Genomic DNA, 25,536 nt, shown 5'->3' with positions numbered 1-25,536 from the left:
ATAAGAGATTTTTTAAAACATTTTTATGATGCAACAAATGAATTATTTGGAATTTATTATCCAACTAGTTGTAATTTGCCATATCAATTAATGGTAATTAGTGATTGTTTTGCTAAATATAGAAATAATCCACAATTTCAATGTATTGTTGAAATTATGGAAAATAAATTTAAAAAATATTGGGATAACATTTCTCCCCTTTATTGTTTAGCTACAATATTAGACCATAGGATTAGAAAAGATGGTTTAGATATTTTACTTGAAACATACTGTGAAAATATGAATGTTGATATAGGAAATAAAAAAAGAAGAAATTAATAATTTATTATTTGAAATGTATAGTTTGTATGAATCTAAAGTTATAGGAATATTCCTACAACTTGTTCATTATCTTCTTCTTCTACTTCTTACTTCTGACCTTGAGTCTAGTAGTAGAAGAGAAAAACTTTTTTTATTTAATAAGTAGAAGGCAAAAATCTGTTAGTTCTACAAATTCATTTATTGAACTTAATTTTTATTAAAAACAGTTTTTTCTAATTTAGGTGAAGTATCAAATAATTTTGATATTTTAGCCTAGTGGAGTGAACACTCGAAAAATTATCCGGTTCTCGCCGCCATGGCACATGATCTTCTAACCCCTCCGATGTCTACAGTTCCATCGGAGTCTTGTTTTATTGCAAGTACAAAGGTGTTGAATGACAAAAGAAGCTGCATGAATGATGGGGGCATAGAGATGTGCATGTGCTTCAAGGATTGGCTAGATGCAGAAGATAGATTACAAGACAAGGGAGGACATGAATGATGATTCATGAATTTTGACTACTTGTATAGAAATTTTCATTTATTCAAATTATTGTAATTTTTTAATTTTATTTAATTTATTTGATAATTTTTTTAACTTTTTTTAACAATGTAATTTTGTATTTTCAATTTGTAACCATATTGTATTTTTTATATTTTATTAATTTATTCCATTTTTATATTTTATTTATCCAAGTATGCAATGATCCAATCATTGTATTTGTAATTCATTAATTTGTACTATTGAAATTTAAATGAAATAAAATTCTTTTTTTCCAAATTTGTTATTCCATCATTCTTATTTCAATTTCAATTTGGTTAAGTATTTTTTTTCATTTATGTGTTAAATAACTTAGATTTCTCATTTCCTAATTTTTTAAATAGTTCACAATTTCCAAAGTTCATAGAAAAGTTAATTATTTTAGTTTTACAATTTTACTTAGAAAAGAAATCAAAATTTTCAGAAAAAAAAGCAAAAAAAATGAAAAAAAATAGTGTAGCCCGGTTCAGCCCAGACCCAAGGCCCGCCCTGTGGCCCAGCCCGACATGGCCCAAACCCACGACATGCCCTACAGCCCAGTCCGACCTAGGCCCGCATGCCGGCACGACACAATACGAGCTTGTTTAGGCCTAGACTGTGGACCGTGCCGGGCCAACCCCCAAAATTTCCAATGCGACAGACGACACGGCCTGTGGCAGCCGTGGGCCAGCACGACACGACTTGCCTTTGATGCGAGCCACCCACAGTGCCGGGCCGTGCTTGCACTGGCCCACTGTACACCTCTGCTTCCACCCATTGAAGAACGCGGAGGGACGCTTCAGGACAACTCGATAGCAAATGGATCGACACTCGCAATTTTCACATCTCGTTCTTTTTGAACTTAACACGTGTAAACGTAAGACACAGAGACCGGGTCTGCTCCTCACGAGGTTCCTCACACACACATCCTATCATACACTGAAACATCTCCCGTACTTATTTATTATTATTCACAGGAGATGTTCCTAATGCACGTAGATGTGCCTGTGAGGTGTTCATTTGCGAGGAACAGATCCCGTCACTAAGGCACGTGACCTTACATGCATACTGCTCATGACCCCTTTTCATAGATCTCCTCACACCTAGCGCCTCACAGACGCCTCACACACATATCTTATCATACACTGAATCATCTCCCGTACTCCATTTGTGAGGAGCAGATCCCGTCACCCCTCGAGAAACTCTCAATCCACGTTTTCTCCCTTCGCCCGACTCTCCCCCACCGGCCAGGAATTGGGATTCAGTCCTCACAAATCCGGATTAACTGGACGGACACTCTACTTTTCCCTACTACTTTTAAGTTATTATTCACGGAAGTTGTTTTCAATGCACGGTGAATGTACATGTGAGGCGCAGATCCCGTCTCGAACCGAATCGCCCCACTCGTTACCCCACGTTCCGAATCGCCCCACTCTCATTACCCCACGTTCTCGGCTTCTCGCTTCACAATGGTTTTCTCTCAACTGTCAAGCCGTACATGAAATCACAAATGCTGATTTCCAAATCCGCCCGACTCTTCGAGTACTGACCTGACGGTGGCGGCGTCTCGAGCGAAGCAACGATGATTTCTCTAATTCTTCGAGCTTCTCTCCTGTCGTTGGATTGGAAGAATGGAAATCGGAGAGGATTTTCATTTAGCAATAATAGCATCTGTTTCTCATCCAATCAGCTACGATATCTGCCATGTATTACGATAATGCCACTAATCGTTTTAGTGTGTGAGTCATCGAAATGTATTACGAATTTACGATATCGGCATTGATTTTATTACGTTTCCAAAAATATCCTTTTATGGATACGTGAGGTTGGTAGAAGAAAGGGTAAAGATGTCTTTCGCAATTAGCTCCCGCCAGCCTGCTGCGTGAATCGTTGATGCAACCTTTATAACATGATGAGTGAAGCTTTTGTTTTGTCTCCAAAATAAGAACGCATTCATACATAGCTGTTTTCCGGTTGAGTTGAAGCCTTCTTTCCTTGGATTTCATCGTTCCGTTCATTGCGATGTCTCGTCGCGGCGGTGGCCGGCGTAGCGATCATTCTCGAGAGCAACAACCATCACCGGCGACGTCGGTGGCACCATTGGGTGGTGGACGGGGTGTTGGGGGACGAGGTGGAAGGGGAACCGGCGATTGCTTTCCTCCTCCGTCATCCACTCATTCTCTGACTGTGTTTCAAACTGGACCGAGTTCATCCGCCTCTGATTCTTTAAGCATTGATGTGGAGCAAAAGCTTACTCTGGAAGTTTCGGCGACAGAGCTGCCCCCGGCTTCATCAAAGGCTGTTAGGTTTCCGCCTCGGCCTGGTTTTGGCACAGTCGGAAACAAATGCGTCGTTAGAGCAAACCATTTTCTGGTTTCGCTTGCAGATAGGGACCTTTATCACTACGACGTGAGCATCCTCCTACGAATATTTTTGTTTTACTATTCTTATTCTTATCAGGTCTTTCTGTTTAATTTTTGCATGTTTGCTTTGCAATGTTCTGGCATTTATTCGTAATATGTTCCAAGATCTCTTCATTAGTTTCTTCTGCATCTTCTCTTCATGTCTTGTTTCCCTTGTTCGCTTTTCTTCTGTTATATGATCTTTTAAGTGTTCCATTATTTTCTCAGCGTTGGGATTCAACGTATGCTTTTTTTCTTTTTGTTTTTTATGGTTCATGAGTTTGCTTCTTTCCCCGTACGCGATCGTTTGGTACAACATTATCTTTTGCTTTTTTTCCTTTTTATTGCTTAAATCCCGTTTGCTTTTTTTGTTGCCTATTTTTCTCTAAATGTGTTGTTTTGGGAGGAAAATAGTTCTCATGATGTTTCAAAGTCCCAAGGCGGTTTCATTTCTGCGTTTTCATTTGAACTTTTTAATGCACGGTTTGTCCTTAGTCCATTTTGTATTCTCGTTAAAATTTTTAGTTTCCAACGTGAAGCTGGAATCAGCTTCAGTGAGAAAATCGCCATCTCTTGGTTATTCCAGATGGGCAACTCATTTTTCAGTCTTGGTAGAAGTTGTCTTCAGATCAGAGCAACTTAACAATCCTGTGCATGGTGTAAAACTTCATTACCTAGTGCAATTGATTACTGCTAATGCTTATACAATACTATGTACAATCTCCGGAGCATTCTTGATGAATCCTTCGTCCAGAGTTTGGCATCTAAGTTGAGTTAAATGATTCCTTTTATTCTCATTTTGGATTCTTAGGTTTGTTAGATCACATGGAAATGAAAGGTTGTCATTTTAGGATGTTAAAGTGTTTTATCCAACCTGTAATCATTAATGATATTCAGATAAAAATTTAAGTTACATGCCAAGGGGATTCCAACCACAATGTATATTTTGGGAGTTCATGAATATGCAATATGCTGATGGGTTGTTTCTTTAGAATTTGCTTCTTAATGAATGTTCTTTTTCTTGGATTGCATAAAGCAGGTTTCAATTACTCCTGAGGTAACATCTCGAAAAATCAGCAGAGCAGTTATTACCCAACTTGTAATTTCGTATCGTCAGTCACACTTGGGCAACCGTCGTCCAGTTTATGATGGTAAAAAGAGCCTCTATACAGCAGGTTCTTTGCCATTTTCATCAAAAGAGTTTGTCGTCAAGTTAGTTGATAAAGATGGTGAAGCTGGTCAAAGGTTTGTTCATTTATACTATTCCTACCTCAGTAATATCCGCTCAACTCCTTTTCCTTTTGCTTCTCCCCTAGCATAACATGTTGATAAGTACATGCTTTGTTCGAATGCAGGAGGGAAAGAGAATTCAAGGTGGCAATAAAGTTAGCTTCCAGAGCTGATTTACACCATCTGCAACAATTTTTGAACGGCAAACAAATGGATACTCCACAGGAGACAATACAAGTTCTTGATGTGGTTCTTAGAGAATCGCCCTCCAGAAAGTAGTTTATTACCCTTTTTTTTTATTTCTTAGTAGTTTATTACTCTTAATGCATTATATCACATAAAGGTTTTAACATTTAAATATGCACTAATTCTTTTTGTTATTTATCAACAATAGATATACTGTTGTTGGAAGGTCATTTTTCTCACAAACGCTTGGCCAAGGAGATGAGAGTCGTGAAATTGGTGATGGGTTGGAATACTGGAGGGGATTTTATCAGAGTCTTCGTCCCACTCAGATGGGACTTTCTTTGAATATAGGTGTTTATTTGTTTTCTTACCTTACCTGAAATTTCTTAAAGTTTGACTGCTTGACTTTTGTACTTGAGTTTTCTTATTACAATCAATTTTGTATCAGTGATTCAACATGCTATTTATATAATTTTTCTCTTTATAGATGTATCGGCAACATCCTTCTACGAGTCTGTTAAGGTTTCTGATTTTGCAACCAAATATCTCAATATAAGAGACCCAAAAAAGCCACTGTCTGACACTGATCGCATTAAGGTATTACTAATAATTCTTTCTTCTGTACATGTTACTATCTTTTAGAACACCCACATAGATTATTTAGAATTTTGTGGTTTATTTGTAATATTTTGCTAAATTTTTATGCTTTTCTTGCTATTTTGCATATATTTGTATGTATTCTTTGTTCAAGCAAGATTGATGCACATGCATTTATTCATTTTCTCTTTCTATATTTTCAAACAACGTGTGGTGCCTTCTTGTGTCAGTTAAAGAAAGTACTAAGAGGTCTTAGGGTGGAAGTGTTGCATGTGCAACATGTTAGACGTTATAAAGTTTCAGGGGTAACGACTCAGCCTCTAAGCCATTTGACGTAAGTTTGTTGCCTCCCTTTTTACTTGTATGTTTAGAATATTTTACAAATGTCTGTATTATAACTTCAAAGCCTACTCAGCGGGGTTTTGTTTAATACTAAGTCTACTATTTGACTTGTCTTTGTAGTTTTCCGTTGGATGAGAGTGGGAAAAGTATTAGTGTCATTCAATATTTCTTTGAAAAGTATGGAGTTAGATTGCAGTATCCTTCCTTGCCAGCCTTGCAATCTGGAAGTGATATAAAGCCCATATATTTACCTATGGAGGTTTTTTTTTTCTGCCTATATTGTCCTTTTCAATCCCTGTTTACCATGCTAAATTTGTATTTTTGCCTCACCCCTTCTCATCCCATTTTAAGGATTGTTATTTGTTTCAGGTGTGCAAAATTGTTCCAGGGCAACGGTTTTGTAAGAAATTGAATGAGAGGCAGGTAACTGCCCTCTTGAGAGCAACATGTAAGCGTCCTCGTGAAAGAGAGAACAGTATTGCTCAGGTATGAGGTTATCTAGACTGATATGCTTTTGTACTTGTTGGATTATATCATATTGTTATTGGAAGTGTTTTTTGTTTTTGTTGCTTGCATCAATATATAGTGTTTTTCCATGTCATGCTACTGCAGATGGTGAGGGAAAATAATTACAACAGGGATGAATATGCAGTGGAATTTGGAATTCAAGTTACAAATACACCTGCAACAATTGAAGCTCGGGTTCTACCACCACCCGTGGTAATTATGTGGTTGAACTCTATCTATTGGTGCTATTTATTACTACTCTTACATTAATGTCCTTGCATTCCCTCCTGTACTCTATCTATTGGTGCTATTTATTACTACTCTTACATTAATGTCCTGGCATTCCCTCCTGTACTTTCAGCTAAGGTATCATGAAACTGGGCGAGAGAAAAAAGTTCAACCTGATATGGGCCAATGGAATATGATAAACATGGTGAAAAGAAAATTCTTTCCTTCCTTTCCATCTTGATTTTGCTCCTTGTTCAGAATCAATGTCTAACATTGCTGATATCTAGTGTTCATGCTTGGTTATTATTGTATTTCATCTTATTTAGCAATTGCCAATTTTATGACACATTTCATATAATTTTTATGCTTTTCGTTTATTATTATCATGTATGTACATGTCCATCTTGTGTGGGACAAATTGGAAATTTTGTCATCTCCAATTAATTGCCAAGGATTAGGAAAAGGCATTTTTCTGATAATAGGTCTGTTGATTTATGCTAATGGGGAATTGAGAAGATTTCACTTACAGAAAGTAGGAATTTAATGTTTTCTTATATGAAAATAAAATTAAGCTATTGGGCATGGTTTACTTGTAGTTGTATTAACTTTGATCTAGGATTGGAATGATTTTGTCTAAAGATTCAGTAAATGAATGATATGGTTGAACAATCGGGGGCTGATATGGTCTTTTGGTGCTTTGCTATGACTATAGTTAAGATTGAAAACTTGTGTAATAGGTTAATAGGTTGTGGTTGACGTATGAAATATGGTCCACAACTTTGTTAAGTTAGATGTGTTGTGTTTAGAACCCTCTTTAGATGTGTGCATTTCCCTTCAATATCTTGGGTTCCATGCCCTATGGTGTCCCATCAGATGTTATCATGAATTTGCATGTATACAACCAAGGGTTTCCTGGGGCTTACAACTGAGCCCATTGGAGTGCCAGTCTAAATCTGTTTGCATGTTTAGAACCTCTGTTGGGCTCTTTCATATCTTCTTTTGTGCATTTTATTTCATTACCTTGGGCTCCATGTCCCCTGGAGTTGCATCATATGCTATGAAGAATTTGCATGTAATAGTTTTTGTACATTCTGTGTGGTTTTTGTTTGCAGAATTCATTCTTGTAGATCCCCTCTCTTTCTGTTGGTTTAAATTTTGTATTCCATTGGACTTATTCTGCTGTTTTGATATTGGTGCAGAAAATGCTAAATGGTGGAACTGTGGAGTATTGGGCCTGTGTGAATTTCTCTTCAAGGCTGAACAGTAATATTGCTTGTCAATTTTGTCAGGAGTTAGTTCGCATGTGTTCCAGTAAAGGAATGGTAAAACTTTTATTTCTTTCTTTGTGGTTAGTTTTTGCACTGCAAAATGCTTATCCATGTTAATCCATCATTTTTCTTTGCCAGGCTTTCAACCCAAACCCTTTACTAAATATGTTTTCAGCTAGACCTGATCAAATTGAGAGGACTCTCAGAGAAGTTTTGAATCGATCGGAAAAGGCCCTGACAAGCAAGGGAGTGAAAGGAAAGCAACTTCAGTTACTGATAATTATTTTGCCTGATGTTGGTGGTTTATATGGTAACCATAACTGAAACCTCGAGTTTGTCTCCCTGAAGTACACTTGTTTGCAACAAATAATGTGCTCTTCTTACCTTCACATAGGAACAATTAAAAGAATATGTGAAACAGAGCTAGGACTGGTTTCTCAATGTTGTCAGCCTAAGCATGCTGGGAAAATGGGGAAGCAATATCTCGAGAATTTGTCCCTCAAGATCAATGTGAAGGTGCATTTCTGGTCTTAAATCAATACATTTGATGAGTGTCTGGTTTTGGGGAATACAGTGTTGTGCCAAATGAGTTCCATAGTTTTCTATAGGACCTGATTTTTTTCACTAAATGGGTGGATTTTTTTTTTTTCAATGTGCAAACTTGTTAATGACTTACTGTAAGCCTTTTGGTGGCCAAAATTTTGCTTTCTTAACCTTTTTATGAAAAAGATGCCAGTCCTAGTAATTTTTGTTTTGATTCATGATCCAACTAGGTTGGAGGGCGAAATACTGTTTTAGCTGATGCTATAGAAAAAAGAATACCCCTTGTTACTGATCGTCCTACCATTATTTTTGGTGCTGATGTTACCCATCCTCAGCCTGGAGAGGACTCTAGTCCTTCTATAGCAGCGGTATGTTATCTATATTTCTATATTTCTATTTCTAAAGAATGTCCATTTTTAAAGGTTTTTTATATATCACAGGTAGTTGCCTCCATGGATTGGCCAGAGGTAACGAAGTACCGAGGCTTGGTATCGGCTCAGGGCCATAGGGTAGAGTTGATTGAGGATCTATATAAAGTTGTTAATGATTCTCAGAGGGGTATGGTTCATGGTGGAATGATTCGGTAAGAAACCTTTGGTAGGGAGGTACATTATGCTTATGGAGTTTGTTCCTTTCATGTTTACTAAATACCCCTTTTGCTGTTGGCACTTGCAGGGAACTTTTGATTTCATTTAGGAGATCAACTAATCAAAAGCCTCACAGGATTCTCTTCTTTAGGTAGAAATTTACTCAAATGGATTTCTGGGAAGAAATATTTACTTAATAGAAGTATACTTGTTCTCATACTAAGAATTGTTTCCTGGTACTACTTGCAGAGATGGTGTCAGTGAAGGACAGTTTAGTCAGGTATTGCTTTATGAGATGGATGCCATTAGAAAGGTAAGAAGGTAGTGGTCATAGAATTGTTTCCTGGTATAGTGTGAGAGATCCAGATTCATTTTTTTTTCTGCTCCCTTTTAAAGAAATACATTAGTTTTCCATATATTTTACATGGAAACAACTGGTTCTATGGAAAAAGAAGTATAATTCACAGAGGAGATAATGCAACCTTTTTTGGTGCAATGTCAAACAACTGTAGAAAGTCCAGAAAGGGTCTTGCTTTGGTCCATTATACAGCTAGGTCAAGCATGAAAATTCATGGCCTACATTGGATATTTAAAAAAGTATCCTGGAGATAATGTGTTGGACATACATATCATTGGTTCTATGGAAAAAGAAGTATAATTCACAGAGGAGATAATGCAACCTTTTTTGGTGCAATGTCAAACAACTGTAGAAAGTCCAGAAAGGTCTTGCTTTGGTCCATTATACAGCTAGGTCAAGCATGAAAATTCATGGCCTACATTGGATATTTAAAAAAGTATATCCTGGAGATAATGTGTTGGACATACATATCATAGGAGGAACTCTTGTTGCCTGGGTTCTTGAGTAATTATCAGAAGTCAGGGTCTTCTTTGATACATTTAAGAGGTTTCTTGGTACTGTTGCCATATATTGAAGAAACATTTTGTATGAGATTTGTCTTGAAAAATGGGAATAAATGTTTATTGCTGTTGTTTGACTGCTAGGTTTCATTATATGCCATTAGGTGCTTCCTCCATAGTTATTCACCAAGTTTGGGAGGGGGCTGAAACTGAGGTAGGTGCTTTCAGTTACCTGCTTTGGATTTTTCACCAAACGTACTTGGTAGCTGTTTAGTGGTGCTCACCTTGCCAAGCCATAAGCTGCCATGGGAAAGCATTCCCAAATAGTTGCTGAAGCCATAGCGGAGCTACTTTGGAGAAACTACTTAAAGAATCTTCCCTCCCTGAAGGGCAGCAACTATGGGCTTTCTTGTTTTTTCACCTAACATTTCTTTTAGTCTCTGTTCAGGTGGGCCCCCCCTTGTATTAGAAAAAGAACAAATTATCTTGGAAGTTGGAAGGGGTGAATACAATCCTACTATATTGAGAAAATATGACAATGTCTAGATTGGTGGACCTCTAAACAGCTACCAAGTATGTTTGTTGAAATCATGTTAGTCATCATATTGGTGGACCTCACAGTTTAAGTCACGTTGGGCTGTTGCCATAAAATTAGCTTTTTAAATTATGAGAGTTCATGTTTCTTTTAATCTTTACCTTTTTGTTAAATTTCTTTATTTACCTAGAATTTTATTTTCAGGCTTGTGCATCATTGGAAGAGGGATATCTGCCACCAGTTACATTTGTAGTGGTGCAGAAGAGACATCACACACGTCTTTTCCCTGCAGATCACAATAACCGTGCTTTTACTGATAGAAGTGGGAACATTTTACCAGGTACGAAAGCTTTCCAAATCAAATTACAGTACATTGTTCCTTGGCCATTATCTTGACAAACTCCCACTCAAACAGGTACAGTAGTTGATACTAAAATTTGCCACCCAACGGAGTTCGACTTCTACCTCTGTAGCCATGCCGGAATACAGGTAAACCGTTCATATACTCTTGATCCTTGCTTTTTCTGTTTGGTCCCTGCTAATGTATGTGTAATATACTGTAGGGTACTAGTCGTCCTACACATTACCATGTGTTGTTGGATGAGAACAATTTCAGCCCGAATGCTTTGCAAACACTGACCAACAATTTGTGCTACACGTAATTCTAATTCCCTTCCATTTCTCTTCTAGTTGGATTTTTTTTAGTGAACACTGACCGACAATGTGTCACCTGTTCTAGATATGCGAGGTGTACTCGATCCGTATCCCTTGGTTTGTACTTAGCAACTCAACTCGTTAATATGTTGCTTTGAGATATTTTTCCCATCCAGATATCATTTATTTGTCTTGATTTTACCTTCTGCAGTACCTCCGGCTTACTATGCACACCTGTTTGCCTTTAGAGCTAGATATTACATTGAGGGTGATCAATCCGATAGTGGATCTTCGGCTGGAGCTAGAAGTTGTACTAGAGAGAAGGGTGGTGCAGTCAAGGCCTTACCTCAAATCAAAGGAAATGTTAAAGATGTTATGTTTTACTGCTGAAATATGCACTTTGTATGTTTCTGTACAAGGGTTTTTTGTTTTGGTTCCGTTGCTTTAGGTTTTGAAATGGGCTCTAGGCCTGTCTACTACTAGTGGATGTGAATATGCTTCAGTTGATCTCAACATGCTCTCTCAGCTACGGCATATACTTGCACAGATGTAGACATCGTCAGCCACTGACTGGCTAGAATTCGACTTTTGTTAAAACTGTTACTGGATACAATCATTCCATATTTGATCAAGATCTTCAGGGCCTTGGAAATTTCCTCCACGGCTCCACCTCTTTGGGTGTTCTTCTGAAACACTTGTGAATGTGTGGAGATAAAGAACAATGTGCTGATTGGATACAATCATTCGACGTTTTCTGGCAAGATGCTTTATCCTGTCGCATGTTGACCTCTGTTAAAATCTCCATGTTTCAAATAAACTGGTGTGTGACTGAATCCATATACGATGCATGGGGACTTGAGGAACGTATTGTGGAACACACCCTTAATTAGAGAGATATTAAAGCTTTAGATGAATGTGTGTTTCAAATAAGCTTTAGATAAATTCACCTGCAGTCAAAAAGGTGAATTTAAAATTACCAACAGATGTAGATAAGTACAACTGCAATCCACCACAAACGGTGAGAGAAATGACAGGAGAGGTTTCCAAAAGAGACTTCAACGAGTGTAATAGTATGTTTGGGGTAGATCCGCAAAAGACGGTAGAGACCCAAACATTACAACCGCTACCAGAGACCCAACTTCCATAACTGCATCCACCAGAGAACTGCAAATGGAACTCACCATGAATTGCATCTGCTGGAGAACCGCAAACGGACTTGACCATGGATGACAAAAGTAAAGAAACATCCACCAGTATTGAATGCCCAATACAGGATCCAAGAGAAAGTAACCCCCTTATCAAAATGCCTTCAGAAAGAAGAAAAAAAGCACAAAAAAAGGCGAATAATGGAGAGAACTAGATGGGAAAGGCGAGGGAAATAGATGGGAGGGAGAACAGTGGGAAATAGAACAATGGGAAGAAAGGAGAGAACCAGATGGGAGGAATTACGAAAAATGAAGGCAGGGGAGGAGGGAAGAAAAGAAAACAGAAAAAAAAAAATATAAAAACAAGAAAAGAGGAGAGAATAATGAAAAGGGGGACTCCGCAAAGGAAACCACCCCAAAAGAAATTTCTAGGATGAAAACGACAAACAGAAAGATTGAGAAGACCTCAAGAAACTCGAGAGGAAAGCTCTTTCTAAACAGAAAGATTGAGAAGACCTCAAGAAACTCGAGAGGAAAGCTCTCTCTAATTAGTTTTGAGCCATTTGCACCCCTATAACTTGTCTCAACTTAGCTGACTTCGAGAGCAAGTGAAATCAGCTAGGCCAACCTCATCTTGGTGGAATTTAAATGAGTTGTATGAATTATGATTACGGAAATGAACCGAGATATCCTGGTTCTGTTATTACTAGCGAGCAACAGGTGGAAGCTTTGCTAACCCAAAATGTATAGCAAACTGTTTACGAATTACAAATTACGGTACATGACAGGCGTTTGCTTCCTGAAAAGACTCGGTACATAATTGCCATTGGTCTCCCAGATGCACAACCTACTGGCCCTATATTGAATTGGATCGGTCCAGATTTAATGGTCCAAAGTATTTATTGGATTGAATTGAACCTAATCCATCTGTAATGGGTTTATAATGAATTGGATCGGATCACATAAGAATGCAGGTGCCAATGGACCATGTTTGGGTTGGAAGTTGGAATCAATCTAAAATAAAACCAATTTGAACAGATTGGACTGGTCCAAAATGGAGCAGATTGGATTGGATCTGGTCCATCTGGAATGGACTCATATTGGACGGGAATGGAATGGACCAAATACAGTCCAGTTGACATCCCTAGTTGAATGTACAGTGTTCACTAGCATATGCATTTAGATTTACCACGATCCGTCAACAGTTCAACACAGTCGCCAGTCCATATGGTCAGAAGCAAAACATGAATCGAAAAAACCTGTTTTTACCACCCAATCTTTTTAAGGACAACCGGGCATCCAGATAAGCAGGTCAGATACCGAAAGTTACAGTTCACACTCTTACAAAAAAATAAAAATAAAAATAAATCTATGAAAGGAATCGATTTAGAAGACAAAATTGGAAGCTCTAATGCTCACTATCAAAAATTTGAAAGCCCTAAAATTGCAGAGCATAACCGCAGTTCCAGAATATGGTTATTTAGTTGACTGCAACCTCAGTCGATAAGTAATTGGGATGAAGGGAATCCTGTCCAGCAACCTTGGTATTTGAGAGCTTTAGCACCTGCAGTGCTTCTTCAACTTTAGCAACCAATGATTCAGGTGATTCCAACAACAGAAGTAATTCTGAATTGTCCATCTCCAAAAGCATGCCGGTTATTTTTGCTGCAAGTTCAGGCTGCAAACCGTGTATATTTCTTTAGATATATGCAAGATCCTGCAAGATAAACTGGAATATGTTTCTAATCTTACCTTGTGTTTCATGACAAGGGGATAGAGGCGCTCGCCTAGTATCTGCTTCTGGTGCTGTGGTGTAGCAGCAGCAAGCATGCTACTTAACATGTCTGATCCTTGGGATACAGCTCCAACAAGATTGGAAGCAGTTGATGGGATTATTGGTCCATTGCTAGCGTCACGCAGACGCCCATTTGGGACATAGTTGGTCTTTCCCACTCGCTGCAATGCAAAGCTCAGATATTATAACACATAAATTGCTGATAAATAATCCACAATTTAGGACATGAAAACATGCATACATGTCAGGAAGAAGATCATGATATCTACAAATATAAAATGGAAATGCAACTCAAGGAAAAACAGTGACTTTTAAGTCTATGATTGTCTCTGAACAATATATAACATCATTATAAGCAAATGTGATTATGGCTTTTTTTCCCCAAAAATGGATGTTAACCAACGTAGTGTACAGATTGAATTTGGATGAAAAATTAGTTGCTCAAAATAGTAGCCCTAGCTAATGCTTCTTTGTTTTTAGGGGGGGTATTACATACTACATTACAATGAAATCGTAGCCCACTGGGCACTGGCCATAACCACGGAGAGCCTGCAGTTCTGAGGGGTTGATTCCACGCTTCCAAATTGGAGGGGGTGCCAAGTGACCATCTTAAATAATGGGTCATCGGCACTTAAAAGCTATTTTTTTTTGGCGAAATAAAAGCTACTTCAAGACTATAAAAACTTGTCTTTCTAAATATCTCTTTTATTGCCTGTAAAAGTTTGTTGACAACATTATAAAAGTAAAATTTACTATGAAAACTTTCATATTATGAAATGCTGGTGTAAAATGAAAAGTATAGTCTCCTAGGATAGGTCCTCACTCAGTTTCAGAATGTACTTACAGTAAACCAATATATCAAAGAGATATTTTCAGATGTATCAAACGGACCTTACTTTCAAAACTATATATGTGAACAAGGTTCCTAGGATACATCCTCAATTACAAGGAAAGTCTCCAGTATTTGATATTATTTCCTATGTTAGAAAAGTAACATTTCTCAAACCAGTCTATAGATATTGTTTTGAGGACTGCTTGGTATACTTGTTTGTAAATTGTTACTTTTCACAAATTAATAAAGTTCAAAATTACCAATAAAAAATAATTGAGGCTTGAATTTAATTAAAAACTCTTAGATGTACATCTTTAGCGATTAAAGGGCATTATACTAAAATTTTATTCCTTAACAAAACAAATCGATGTTCTAGGTGCTGCAATAGAACATGATTATCTATTATATATGTAGTCATTTGATCTTCAGCAAGGTGACCATGCATCTCTACTATCTGCAGTAGTGGGGGATCATCAAGCGTATTGAAGTATTAACCAAAAGTGGCAGGAAGCAATCGTACAAATTCAAAAAAAAAAAGTATGGGAGTATAAGGAGCCTAAAGAAAGGTATGATATCTGAAGAAACTATGAAACCAAATAAAAAGGTTTGCTTAAAAGAAATGCACACACAGGAGGGGCGGGGAGAAGCAGGGGCAAGAAACAAAAAAACAATTATTATTATTCAAATTATAAATTGCAATGAACCTTGAAAGCTTGAGATGCAGAGAATTTCTATTAGGAACTCATTGTAAATCATGAGTTCTAATGTCACAAGTTGACCAATTCTACCAACTAATAAATGGAGCAGACCAGTATATAAATATGATGATGATGATCATCATCATCATCCAAGCCTTATCCCAACTATATGAGGTTGGCTATATGAATCCTGCATCAGTATTCCATTCTGTTCTCTGTCATATCAATCATTAAATTATGGACACTTAAATATGGTAAAAAAAATTCTTGGCAGCTTGAGATGCAGAGAATTTCTATTAGAACTCAAATTGTAAATCATGAGTTCTAGTGTCACAAGTTGACCAATTCTACCAACTCAATAAATGGAGCAGACCAGTATACAAATGTGACACAATTAACCAGATTAAATATCATCGTCATCATCTAAGCCTTGTCCCAACTATATGGGTTGGCTACATGAATACTTTATCAGTACACCGTTCTGTCACTGTCATATCCATCGTTAAATTTTGGTCACTTAAATATGGTAAAAAAAAATTCTTGGCAGACGAAGAAGACAGGAAAGCTGGAGATGAAATTAAATAGAATTTCCTCTAAACAGCGTCATAACTTAAAACACTTTCAAAGTGAGAACAATCAAATACATTTTCAGATCATTAAAGCCCCAATCCAATAGGTTTCTTTTCTAATTGTAAATTTGTATAATTTATATCAATATGTGTAAGTTCAATTAAGTCATGCTTCCATATATGAAAGTATTATCCGAAGTTCTAGCTTCTCTGCTGTCAAGCAAAAGCACTATGCCATTATCTATTTTACTTTTAAAGGAAAATAGATTTCTGTTGTCAAATAGATTATATAAAAACGTACTTAATGCCTTGAGAGAACACCAATGAAAGTATTTCTCAAAAAAAAAAAAAAACACCAATGAAAGTCATTTTTCTTTAGTTACTCCAGCACATCTTCACAAGGCAACTCATTAGAAACCAGTAGCGAAAATAGCAGGCTTACCTGTTGATTGCTTGAATCTTTCAGTGAATTTGCTGACTGAGTTGGCTGTTGCAGATTTGGCATAAACTGGACAGAGTTTCCACCACCCTGGGGAAGCATATACCCATTTATCCTGCCTCTATTTTGTCTCTGCTGTCTTGGTGCAGTAGGAATCTGTTATGAACTGATTTTATTAATAATCACATGTGAACAATATATACACAAATTGGTTATTTTGTTGATAAATTCATCAAAATCATTATTTATCAAATAAGAGTTAAGGAACACTTACCATAGGAAGTGGCATAGGTTGAAAAGCTGGTCTGGGTGGAGGTGCATATCCACTGGGCCTCCATCCTGGCCTCAAACCAAGAGGTCGATACATAAGCCCCTGCTGAGGAGGAATTTGTGAAACAACACCAGGAGGAGGTGTATAGTAAAGGGGTGGGTATCCAGCAGGGATAACAGCAGTTGAGGGACCCCCTAATGCTGGCATATTCTGTGAAAACTGAAGTTGCAATTGTGCTTGCCTCTCTTCTTTTCTTTGTGCTATAGCCACGTACAAGGGCTTCCGGCGAAACATGCATCCTGTTAGGCATCCAAGAATATCATTGTCAAACAAAAAATATGAAATTTGATTACTTACTATCTATTCTTCAACATCAACCCATTTCTTAATGTTACCAAACAATTTAGCATGTTGTGTACAGGAATCAATTCCTTACTAGGGAAGAGAAAAAATTGACTTACATTTTTCTTGGTTCCAGGATGCCAGATGTTATTTTGAAATTTCTGTTTTGTACTACGAAGAAATCAGGTTGGTAAACATCAGGATGACATATTCCTATTTTCCACTCTAGACAGCATAGATTCATGGGATACTTTTTCATAACAAGCAAAGGAAATATAATAGAAAAAAGGAGAAAGAATACAAAATGCCAGAGTGTTTAAAACACACCCAAACACAAATCCCCCAACACTCAAATCATCCTTTCATACAATGGAAAAACTCCAAAAGATAATAAAAAGAAAACATATTGAGAATAAAGTTATCATTACAATCTTGAGTAAACAACACTCATTGAACCAAATCTCCAACATGGGAGTAAAAACCTTTCACTTTGAAACCAACTTCTAACCATTTTCCACACTAAACTGAGTACACTAGAACCTTTTCTCAGGAGTTCAACATGGGTTAGGTTTAGCCATCCAGATTGCCTCAAGAAGTCCTTATACACACACACACACAGCAAGAGAGAAGCGGTATGGAAGCTTTTTTAACAGCCCTCCCACACCTGAATATTCCTCTTTCATAAGTGCATCTGGTTTTGGTTATACATTTTCCCTTTTCTACTGTATACTTTTAGCAGTACATAGCAAAAATTGTAGCTTATTTATCATACAATTGAAACTATGCAGCCATGTAGTAGCTTCCTAGCAATCAACATATATGGAAACCAATGCCAATATTTGCTAGCAATAATTAGGAGTGACCAAACTGCCAATGGAATCCAATTACCTATGGCATCACGCCCACCTAATGGGGGTCCAAGATAGTGGACCCAATCTGTATACCAGATTGGGATTCAAACCACAAGTTTATATAAGTCTAGTATGCTAAAGGATAAATGACATATATGCATATATATCAATTTTAGTTATTACTAAATTCATCTTTATCAGTAAGCTGAGTACTTACTAAATAAACACATTAAATTGGCAAGGCCCCATACAAATTGTTTGTTTATTCATATCAGCAGCTTAGGAAAAAAATCTACATCATCATATTTCCAATTACTCTAATGCCGTGTTTGGGAGTGCTTAAAAATAAGTGCTTATTTGGGCCAGGACCACACCATTAAGCACTTATTGGTGCTTTGGAAATAAGCCCGAAATAAGTGCTTATTTTTTAAGCCTAAATTTCCAGCTTTTTTAAGTACTTATACAATAATCACTTATTCTATTTTTTTTCCTTCCAAAATTATCCCTAGTTGAATTTTATAAAAGTACTTTCGTAAAAGTGCTTTTATTAAAGTGCTTTCATCAAAATACTTCGTAAAAGTACTTTTATAAAAATGCTTTCGTAAAACTGCTTTCATAAAAGTACTTTTACTTTTGTAAAAGTACTTTCAAGAAATTTGAAAGAAAATGAAGGACAAAATAGTAAAAAATGCTTATTTAAGTGCTTATTGGAGAAAAAGACTACCAAACACCCAATATGAAATAGGTGCTTATTTTTTAAAATAAGCACTTGAAAAAGTTGGGTGCCAAATGCAAATAAGTGCTTATTTGAATAAGCACTTGCTCAATAAGCACTCCCAAACATGAACTAAAATCCAAAATTATAGAGGGACAAAAGAATAAGAACATCAACAACTGATCTACACAACTCCTCATATCTCTCAAATATTAAGTGACTTCTCTCCTTGCAAATTTCATGCATTGAACAAAAAGAAGGGAGGAGGTTTGAGAAATGTATCCTGGATAGTTAAAAGGCTTGGTAGGCCATGCAAACAATAATATTTATTTATTTTTCCGCTTTTCCCTTTTGCACATTTAAATACAATATAAATTCTAATTTATTATTTTCTATTTTAAATGGCTGAGTCAGGAGCCCAATAGGTGCCAATTATTAGGAAGATGGCAACAAAATCTACCAAGAAATACATGAACCCAGATCCAATAGAACCTGGACACAATGTACATGGTGGATTGCTAGTAGTGTATAACCAGACACACTCAATTCCATATCATTTGAAGAAAGAGCATGATCCAAGGTATACAGGTTTGAAATTGTGAAAAGATTATACCAACTTACCATGAAAGGTGGCTACAGCTTTATTGGCCTCCTCAGGAGTTGAGAAGCATACAAACCCGAACCCCTTACTTATTCCTTTTTCATCACGCATAAGCTTCACAGAAGTAATAGTGCCACATCGACTAAAATGCTCCCGTAATTCATCATCACCAACATTATCATCAATGTTCTTGACATATACATTTGAACCCTAAATTGAAAAGTGCATGTATTATGAAGAGAAAGCAGAAATGATTCAGTGAGACCTATGAAGGAACTACCTTGTACTTCTGGATTTGCTCCTTACGTCTTTCCTCAAATTGATGCTTCAAGATTTGCTCCCGCTCTGCCTTTTTCTGTGCTCTTGCTACATATAGAGTCTTTGATCCTATTCAGCATGAACAAAATTAAAACAATAGAATCAAAATGGGACCCAAATTTCCTATTTATCAATTTGGAGATATTAAATGGAACAGAAATTACCAAGTTGGGTTCCATTCATTGCCTCCATTGCCTGCTTGGCATCATTTGGGCTTTCAAAATTGACAAATCCAAAACCCTTCGAGTTCCCATTTTCATCCTTTGAGATAACCAGATTAGTAATTTTTCCAAACTCAGAGAACTTCTCTTGCAGAAGTTCTTCAGACACATCCTGGTCCAGATTCTTCATGTACAGATTTGTATATTTAGCATTGGGGCTGCGTAAAACCCGATCACTCTTCTTTATGAAATTTCCAACATATCTACACCATGCAAGAATAATATTGCAATGAATATCAATCATGAAACAAAATTTGATAGTGTCCAATATAAATAATGATTAAAGAATGAAAATGGGACTAAACATGTGCAAAGTATGACAAGAAGAAAAGTAGCAAAATGCAACAATAGCAGTGAATACCAGAGAATCAAACAAAAGAATTAAGATCAAACTAAATTTAGAGGCAATAGGGCTTAACACATGCACATTATGACTAAAGGAGAACGATAAAAGCATCAAATAACAAAGACAAAGTAGTAAAAAATATGGTGATCATGAAACAAAATTACAAAAAAAAAGGATCAATGTAATTAGCGAAGAGCAGACAGCAACATGACTTAACACATGCAGGTTATGACATGAGAAAATTAACAGTGAAAAGGACAACAACGACTATTGACAAAAAGCATAATAATAATAACTAAACAATAAAGCTATGATATAACTAAATAAGAGAAGGGTTTGCATGTACATCTTTTTTCCTCCAACAGTGGAGTCATTAAGTTTCTCTATCGCACTTTTTGCCGATTCCTCAGATTCAAACTGGACAAACCCATATCCTTTGCTCTTTCCATCCTGAGATGTCACGACTTTGCATGATAAGATGTTCCCATATTTTGAGAACATCTTGTGAAGCCTCACATTATCAATGGAATCATCCAGATTCTGGATAATAATGAACAGAGACATTGCAGTCAAAATCCAAATCAAACGTACATGGAACTTAACCAAGATAACTCCTTGCCAGTATCTTCCAGAAGAATATAAATACCTTCACAAACAGATTTCCTATACCACTTTTTCTTGCATCTGGATCACGATGTGACCACATAATTCTCATCATCTTCCCATTCAACGGAGTGTGGTTCAGTTTTTCAATTGCCTGGATTGCTATTCAGAAACAGAAAAAATTAAGAGAAATGAGTTAACTAAATCATATTAAAATGACATACAATATAGTAAGAAAGGGATTCCAACAAAAAAAAGAAGATATAAGGAAAGGAGGAATCTTTCTTTCCTTTTTTTTTCCAAAAAAGAAAAAAGAACAAAGGCAACATGAATCAAATAGTAGAGAGTATACAACCGTACTAATAAACCAGCCAAGAGAGGTTATTAGAATTCAATCGAGCATATATGCAACAGATAAAGAATCAGAGAGAACTGGGAGAATTATCATTTTAAAGAAAAGGATGGTAGAAAATTAAACTTGGTTGATGCTCTTGGCTTTCTAAAATATCAAATAATTCATAATAAAAAAACATAAAACTAATGACAGCAGAGAGCAATCTTGAATATTAAGGAGAAAAGAAGAAGGAAAAATAGAAAGACAGATTGCAACCCAATTAAGATAAGCAGATACAGAAGACATACAACTGGAAAAGAAAATAACCATCATTGTAATCCAAAAGTGAACAATATGTCACATGTTCTTTCAGTTGTCTGTAAATTAAATAATGGGTCGTCAAGAAATAAAAGTCATGACTCATGACAATAGATATCAATCTAGTATAAGAAAGAAAAGGGGGAGAAATGACAGATTACAATCCAATTAAATGAACACAAATAATCATAAAAGCCAACAGAAGAATCAGCATTGTAGTATACCAAACTCAAGAGAGAAAAAGAAAGAATCGAAAAAAGAAAGAAAGGGTTCATTCGTTCTAATCAATACCGTCTTGAGTAGTAACGAAATTGGCATAACCATAACCGAGGGATCGCCCGGACAAGGAGTCTCTGCAAACCCGCACAGACGCAAGGTTATTAATGACGGAGAAGGTCTCAAGGAGTTGCCCATCGGTGACGTCAGGATGAAGGTCGCCAATGTAAAGCGATGCTTGCGCAGGGACGGTAGAAGGAACCGCCATTGACGAAGCAACACGAGAACGAGACTCTCTCAAACTCCCCAATTACACACGGAAATTACGAGGGAAGAAGAGAGAATAAAAAAAAAAAAAGAAAAAAAAACAATAACAACGACGACAACAACTGTTCTTCTCTGCTGGTTCGTGCAATGCAGCCAGGTAGGAGATATAAGAAGGAAGAAGGATTGAGGATTAATAAAGAACTTTCCTTATTTGCACCGATTTCCTTCTTAGGGAATGGATTTCTGCGAAAAGATCCTAAGTAAGTCAAAATTTTGAAAACATTCGTTCTGCGGAATATCAGAGAGAGAAGGTGTTTGTGTGGATTTGCAGGGGCGCGGGAGTTGGGGTGGAATCTCTCCCTGACTGGGTCCAACCTAACTTCACCACGCTCCCGTTCCCTCTCTCTACCAACAAACGCTCCCAATAAGCCACTGCAGCCGTATATTTGGAGCATCTCCCTTGTCATTTATGGGGAGATGGTTCCAATATGCGGCTGCAGTGGTTAGTTGGGAGCGTTTGTAGGTAGCAGATCCGAACTCCTCACCCCAGACCCTGATCCTCCTCTGTCGAAAAAAGCTTGGCTGTCTGAAAGAAGCAGCCTTGGCTGTTATGAAACTGTTATACGTGACACGTTACCTCACTTAATTTTCCTCGGGGTAAATCGTTGAAAACTATAAAGTTTTTTACTGTTGTTGAAACCTCTCCTATTAATTGCAATTATCTTAAAATCCTTTAACAAGATGCACGAAAATAAGAATTAAAGTATTGATATCGAATAAGTTGGATATGGATATGGATACGGATACGGATAAGGATATGCTTTGAAAATGTATGGATATGGACGAAAAAGATGGAAATGCATGAATGTGTTATATAAATACATAGAAATTTTATAAATATATTAATAATACTAAATTTAATATCAAAATGATCACCAAATAGTATATAAATACATAGAAAATGTAAATATTAAGGATATATATGAAGAAATATATTACGATTAATGAACCGGGATGCATAATTTTATTTAGTGCATCAATCAAGAGTGTAAGATACTAAACATATGCACCTATTATATTTTAATTATTATATCAATTATTTTTTATTTTACTATTTTAATTTTTTAACATTAAGAAAGAGTCAACTAAATATTAAATTTTCAAGTGCAAATTAAAATATCAATTAATAATTTATAATAATATAATCTTAACTTAAAGTATATCAAATTTGTTAAAATTTCTACGATACATATCATATACAAATTCATAGTTTTAATTACTAAAATAATTATTCCATTATTAATATTTCTATTTCTATAAATTTTATGAAATAAAAAATCTTTTTATGAAATAACTATAGATTAGTGGATTTGATAGATTCAATTTAATATTATATTCTTCAATATTTTGTATATAATATTTTTATTTTTTTTGTAAATAATAAATATATTGTTTTTTATTATTGTATGTAATATTTTTGGACTGGACCCCCGTCCAGTCCAAAATCAATTTGGATGGACCACGAAGAAATATTGGATTGGACCAGTCTAATTCAAATTATTTATTAGATTAGATTGGATTGGACCTGGTCCGTCTGTAATAAATTTATATTGAATCGGGTTGGATTAAGTCAATATCTTGATATAAGATAAGAAAATAGGTGTCAATGAACCAGATTTGGATTGTCCAAAATCAATTTGGACGGACCACCAAGACATATTGGATTGGACCAGTCTAATTCAAATTATTTATTAGATTAGATTGGATTGGACCAATCTAGTTCAAATTATTATTAGATTAGATTGGATTGGACCTGGTCCGTCTGTAATAAATTTATATTGAATTTGGTTGGATTAAGTTAATATCTTGATATAAGATAAGAAAATAGGTGTCAATGAATCAGATTTGGATTGAAACCAATCTAAATTAAAATGAATTTGAACAGATTGGATGGTCCAGGCATTGAATTGGACCGGTCCAAAATGGTCCAAAATATTCATTGGATTGGATTGGATCTAGTCCATTTGAATGGACTCACAGTGAACTGGATTGGATTGGAACAAATCTAGTCCAATTGGCACCCACTAGTCATATTCATCCACTGCCCCCCCCCCCCCCCCCCCTTTGGATAAGTGTGGTTAAATTGCCTAGTTTTCAATAATTGAAGTAATGCCTTTATGGAAGTAAAATCTTACTCCAATTTTAGAATTTGCAAAGAGAAGTGATGGATTCCAGTCAAATGGATGAGCTCATGTTTAGATACTATTGAGGGGGTGTTCTTTTTTTGGATTTTGAGAGGGGGAAAGTTGGTCAATGGAATTTTGGTTCTATTGACCAAGGATCCCATGCTCTTTTTTAAGATTTATTTGGTAACTAGGGAAAATTTATTTTCCTGGGTACATCTCCTACGTGGGTAAATAGCTCTCCCACCTAGGGGGAAAGTTGCCAATACTTGAATGGGACAAAAATGATCTTTTCAATTATGAATTTTTATGGCTAAAATGATCATTGCCTTATTTACATGAGAAATAAAAGAACATGGGTAAATGCACTTACCCGGATAAGTGTTTCCCAAGAAAAACTTACCCAAGTAATTGCATTTACCTGATAAGTAACTTAACGAAAAGGGAACGGGGCCTAAAATCAATTTTGATGCTTCTTATGTTAATAGCAAGTGTTTAGCTGGTTGCGTAGCTAGAAATCACTTGAATTAAATCATTGACCATAGTATTGGCTCTTCTACTATTAATTTAGCGGAAGTTTGGCCTAACTAATTGCTATCAACTTCAACAGCAAGTGGATTACTATTGAAGGCGATTCCAAACTCGTTATTGATTGCTTCAATAATCATGTGGAGCCCTCGTAGAGATTGAAGATGACCATTGAAGAATGCAGGCAACTACTTGCGGAGATTGATGATGAGGTGGAGTATGTCTTTAGAGAAGTAAACACAGTTGGCTAGCTAACTGTGCTCATTCATCCTCTAAACCTTATGAGAGATTTAGTCCTTATTAATTGTGTGTAACCCCTCTTTCCGAGTTAAAAAAAAATTCCGGGGAGGGGAGCTAACTATAACTACCACGAAACTTAGGTAAACTCAGCACAGAAGTTTCAGTGCAAGAAGTTATATTACCGGTATTCATTAACAGGGTGTTTGGTTTCATGGGCGTTTATTCAATAAACGCTGCTGCCGCATAGGTGCCACTTCAGCAGTTCCCCTCTCGCTTTTCCATATACATCGAGAATGGTAAAAGTGGATTTGGTTTTTGTGCACGCCTACCGTTTGAGGAACTTATTTTTTAAAACTTCTACAAATGGTTAGGTGTTTTTTCATTATTATGATGATGTAGAGCCTAGTGGCAACTAATTGTCATAAATAATTGTAATTATTACCTTTCTTGGTTTTACAAACAAATAAAATACAAACATTGAATGGACAAAATATAAACTAAACCAAACACACACTAGAACTCATGGGGTGGGGTGGGAAAGGGTTTTCTGATTGATCAAAGTTATTTCACTCTCCTTAATATACATGTCATGTCAGACATGCATCCAAGTTTCACTCTCACATTCTACAAATTGAAAAACTTGGTCAAATCCTTTCGATATCATGTCTTTTCAGCATCATAGAGTTTTTCTTTATTTTATTACAAAACATTTTTTTCTAGGGTCTGAATGCATTTTGATTTTTTGTACAATACTCTTATCCAATTTTTGACACTCAAAGAATCTCTAAATTTAAACATCTCAAAAAAAGAAATCAAATAACCAATCCCATTGAAAGCTTAGGCTCGGTTTGGGAAGAGTGCAAATACTAAACATATTTGTATCACACTCTTCCTATATGAAGCCTTATCCATTTTTTTTTGTTTTATTTTGTGTAAAATACTAAATT

General features: G+C 36.2%; 2 protein-coding genes across 2 annotated transcripts; one reads left to right on the top strand and one right to left on the bottom strand.

The window, feature by feature from the left end:
• Positions 1–2,031: 2,031 nt before the first annotated feature.
• Positions 2,032–13,003, top strand: LOC104590686 (protein argonaute 1-like). The gene is made up of 22 exons (XM_010249415.3): positions 2,032–3,229; positions 4,262–4,467; positions 4,578–4,727; positions 4,847–4,989; positions 5,126–5,235; positions 5,466–5,569; positions 5,698–5,836; positions 5,947–6,063; positions 6,190–6,297; positions 6,446–6,517; positions 7,512–7,634; positions 7,719–7,890; positions 7,975–8,096; positions 8,354–8,491; positions 8,564–8,706; positions 8,799–8,861; positions 8,960–9,023; positions 10,308–10,443; positions 10,519–10,592; positions 10,667–10,761; positions 10,843–10,874; positions 10,969–13,003. The coding sequence occupies exons 1-22, from the start codon at positions 2,843–2,845 to the stop codon at positions 11,145–11,147; spliced, it is 2,877 nt and encodes a 958-aa protein (XP_010247717.1). The 5' UTR covers positions 2,032–2,842; the 3' UTR covers positions 11,148–13,003.
• A 144-nt stretch (positions 13,004–13,147) lies between these two features.
• Positions 13,148–21,981, bottom strand: PAB7 (poly(A) binding protein 7). Its single transcript, XM_010249413.3, has 10 exons — positions 21,447–21,981; positions 20,547–20,665; positions 20,247–20,440; positions 19,498–19,757; positions 19,296–19,402; positions 19,036–19,225; positions 16,510–16,805; positions 16,239–16,391; positions 13,655–13,858; positions 13,148–13,580 (listed from the first exon to the last, which is right to left on the bottom strand). Exons 1-10 carry the CDS (start codon positions 21,637–21,639, stop codon positions 13,383–13,385), a joined length of 1,914 nt encoding a protein of 637 aa, XP_010247715.1. The 5' UTR covers positions 21,640–21,981; the 3' UTR covers positions 13,148–13,382.
• Between the last annotated feature and the right edge of the window lie 3,555 nt (positions 21,982–25,536).

The sequence above is a fragment of the Nelumbo nucifera genome, chromosome 2 (assembly GCF_055504915.1).
Source record: "Nelumbo nucifera cultivar China Antique chromosome 2, China Antique-T2T, whole genome shotgun sequence".
Lineage (NCBI taxonomy): Eukaryota > Viridiplantae > Streptophyta > Magnoliopsida > Proteales > Nelumbonaceae > Nelumbo > Nelumbo nucifera.
The sequence above is the reverse complement of the archived record's forward strand: the minus strand, read 5'-3'. Positions and strand labels throughout refer to the sequence as shown.

Excerpts from the sequence above, each read along its gene's own strand:
- LOC104590686 (XM_010249415.3), top strand. The coding sequence starts at position 2,843 with ATGTCTCGTCGCGGCGGTGGCCGGCGTAGCGATCATTCTCGAGAGCAA. Across the intron at positions 5,236-5,465 it reads CTGACACTGATCGCATTAAG|TTAAAGAAAGTACTAAGAGG; the intron begins GTATTACTAATA and ends TTCTTGTGTCAG. Across the intron at positions 8,097-8,353 it reads CCCTCAAGATCAATGTGAAG|GTTGGAGGGCGAAATACTGT; the intron begins GTGCATTTCTGG and ends TGATCCAACTAG.
- PAB7 (XM_010249413.3), bottom strand. The coding sequence starts at position 21,639 with ATGGCGGTTCCTTCTACCGTCCCTGCGCAAGCATCGCTTTACATTGGC. Across the intron at positions 19,758-20,246 it reads ACTGTTGGAGGAAAAAAGAT|ATATGTTGGAAATTTCATAA; the intron begins GTACATGCAAAC and ends TGCATGGTGTAG. Across the intron at positions 13,859-16,238 it reads AAGATTCAAGCAATCAACAG|CGAGTGGGAAAGACCAACTA; the intron begins GTAAGCCTGCTA and ends TTTGCATTGCAG.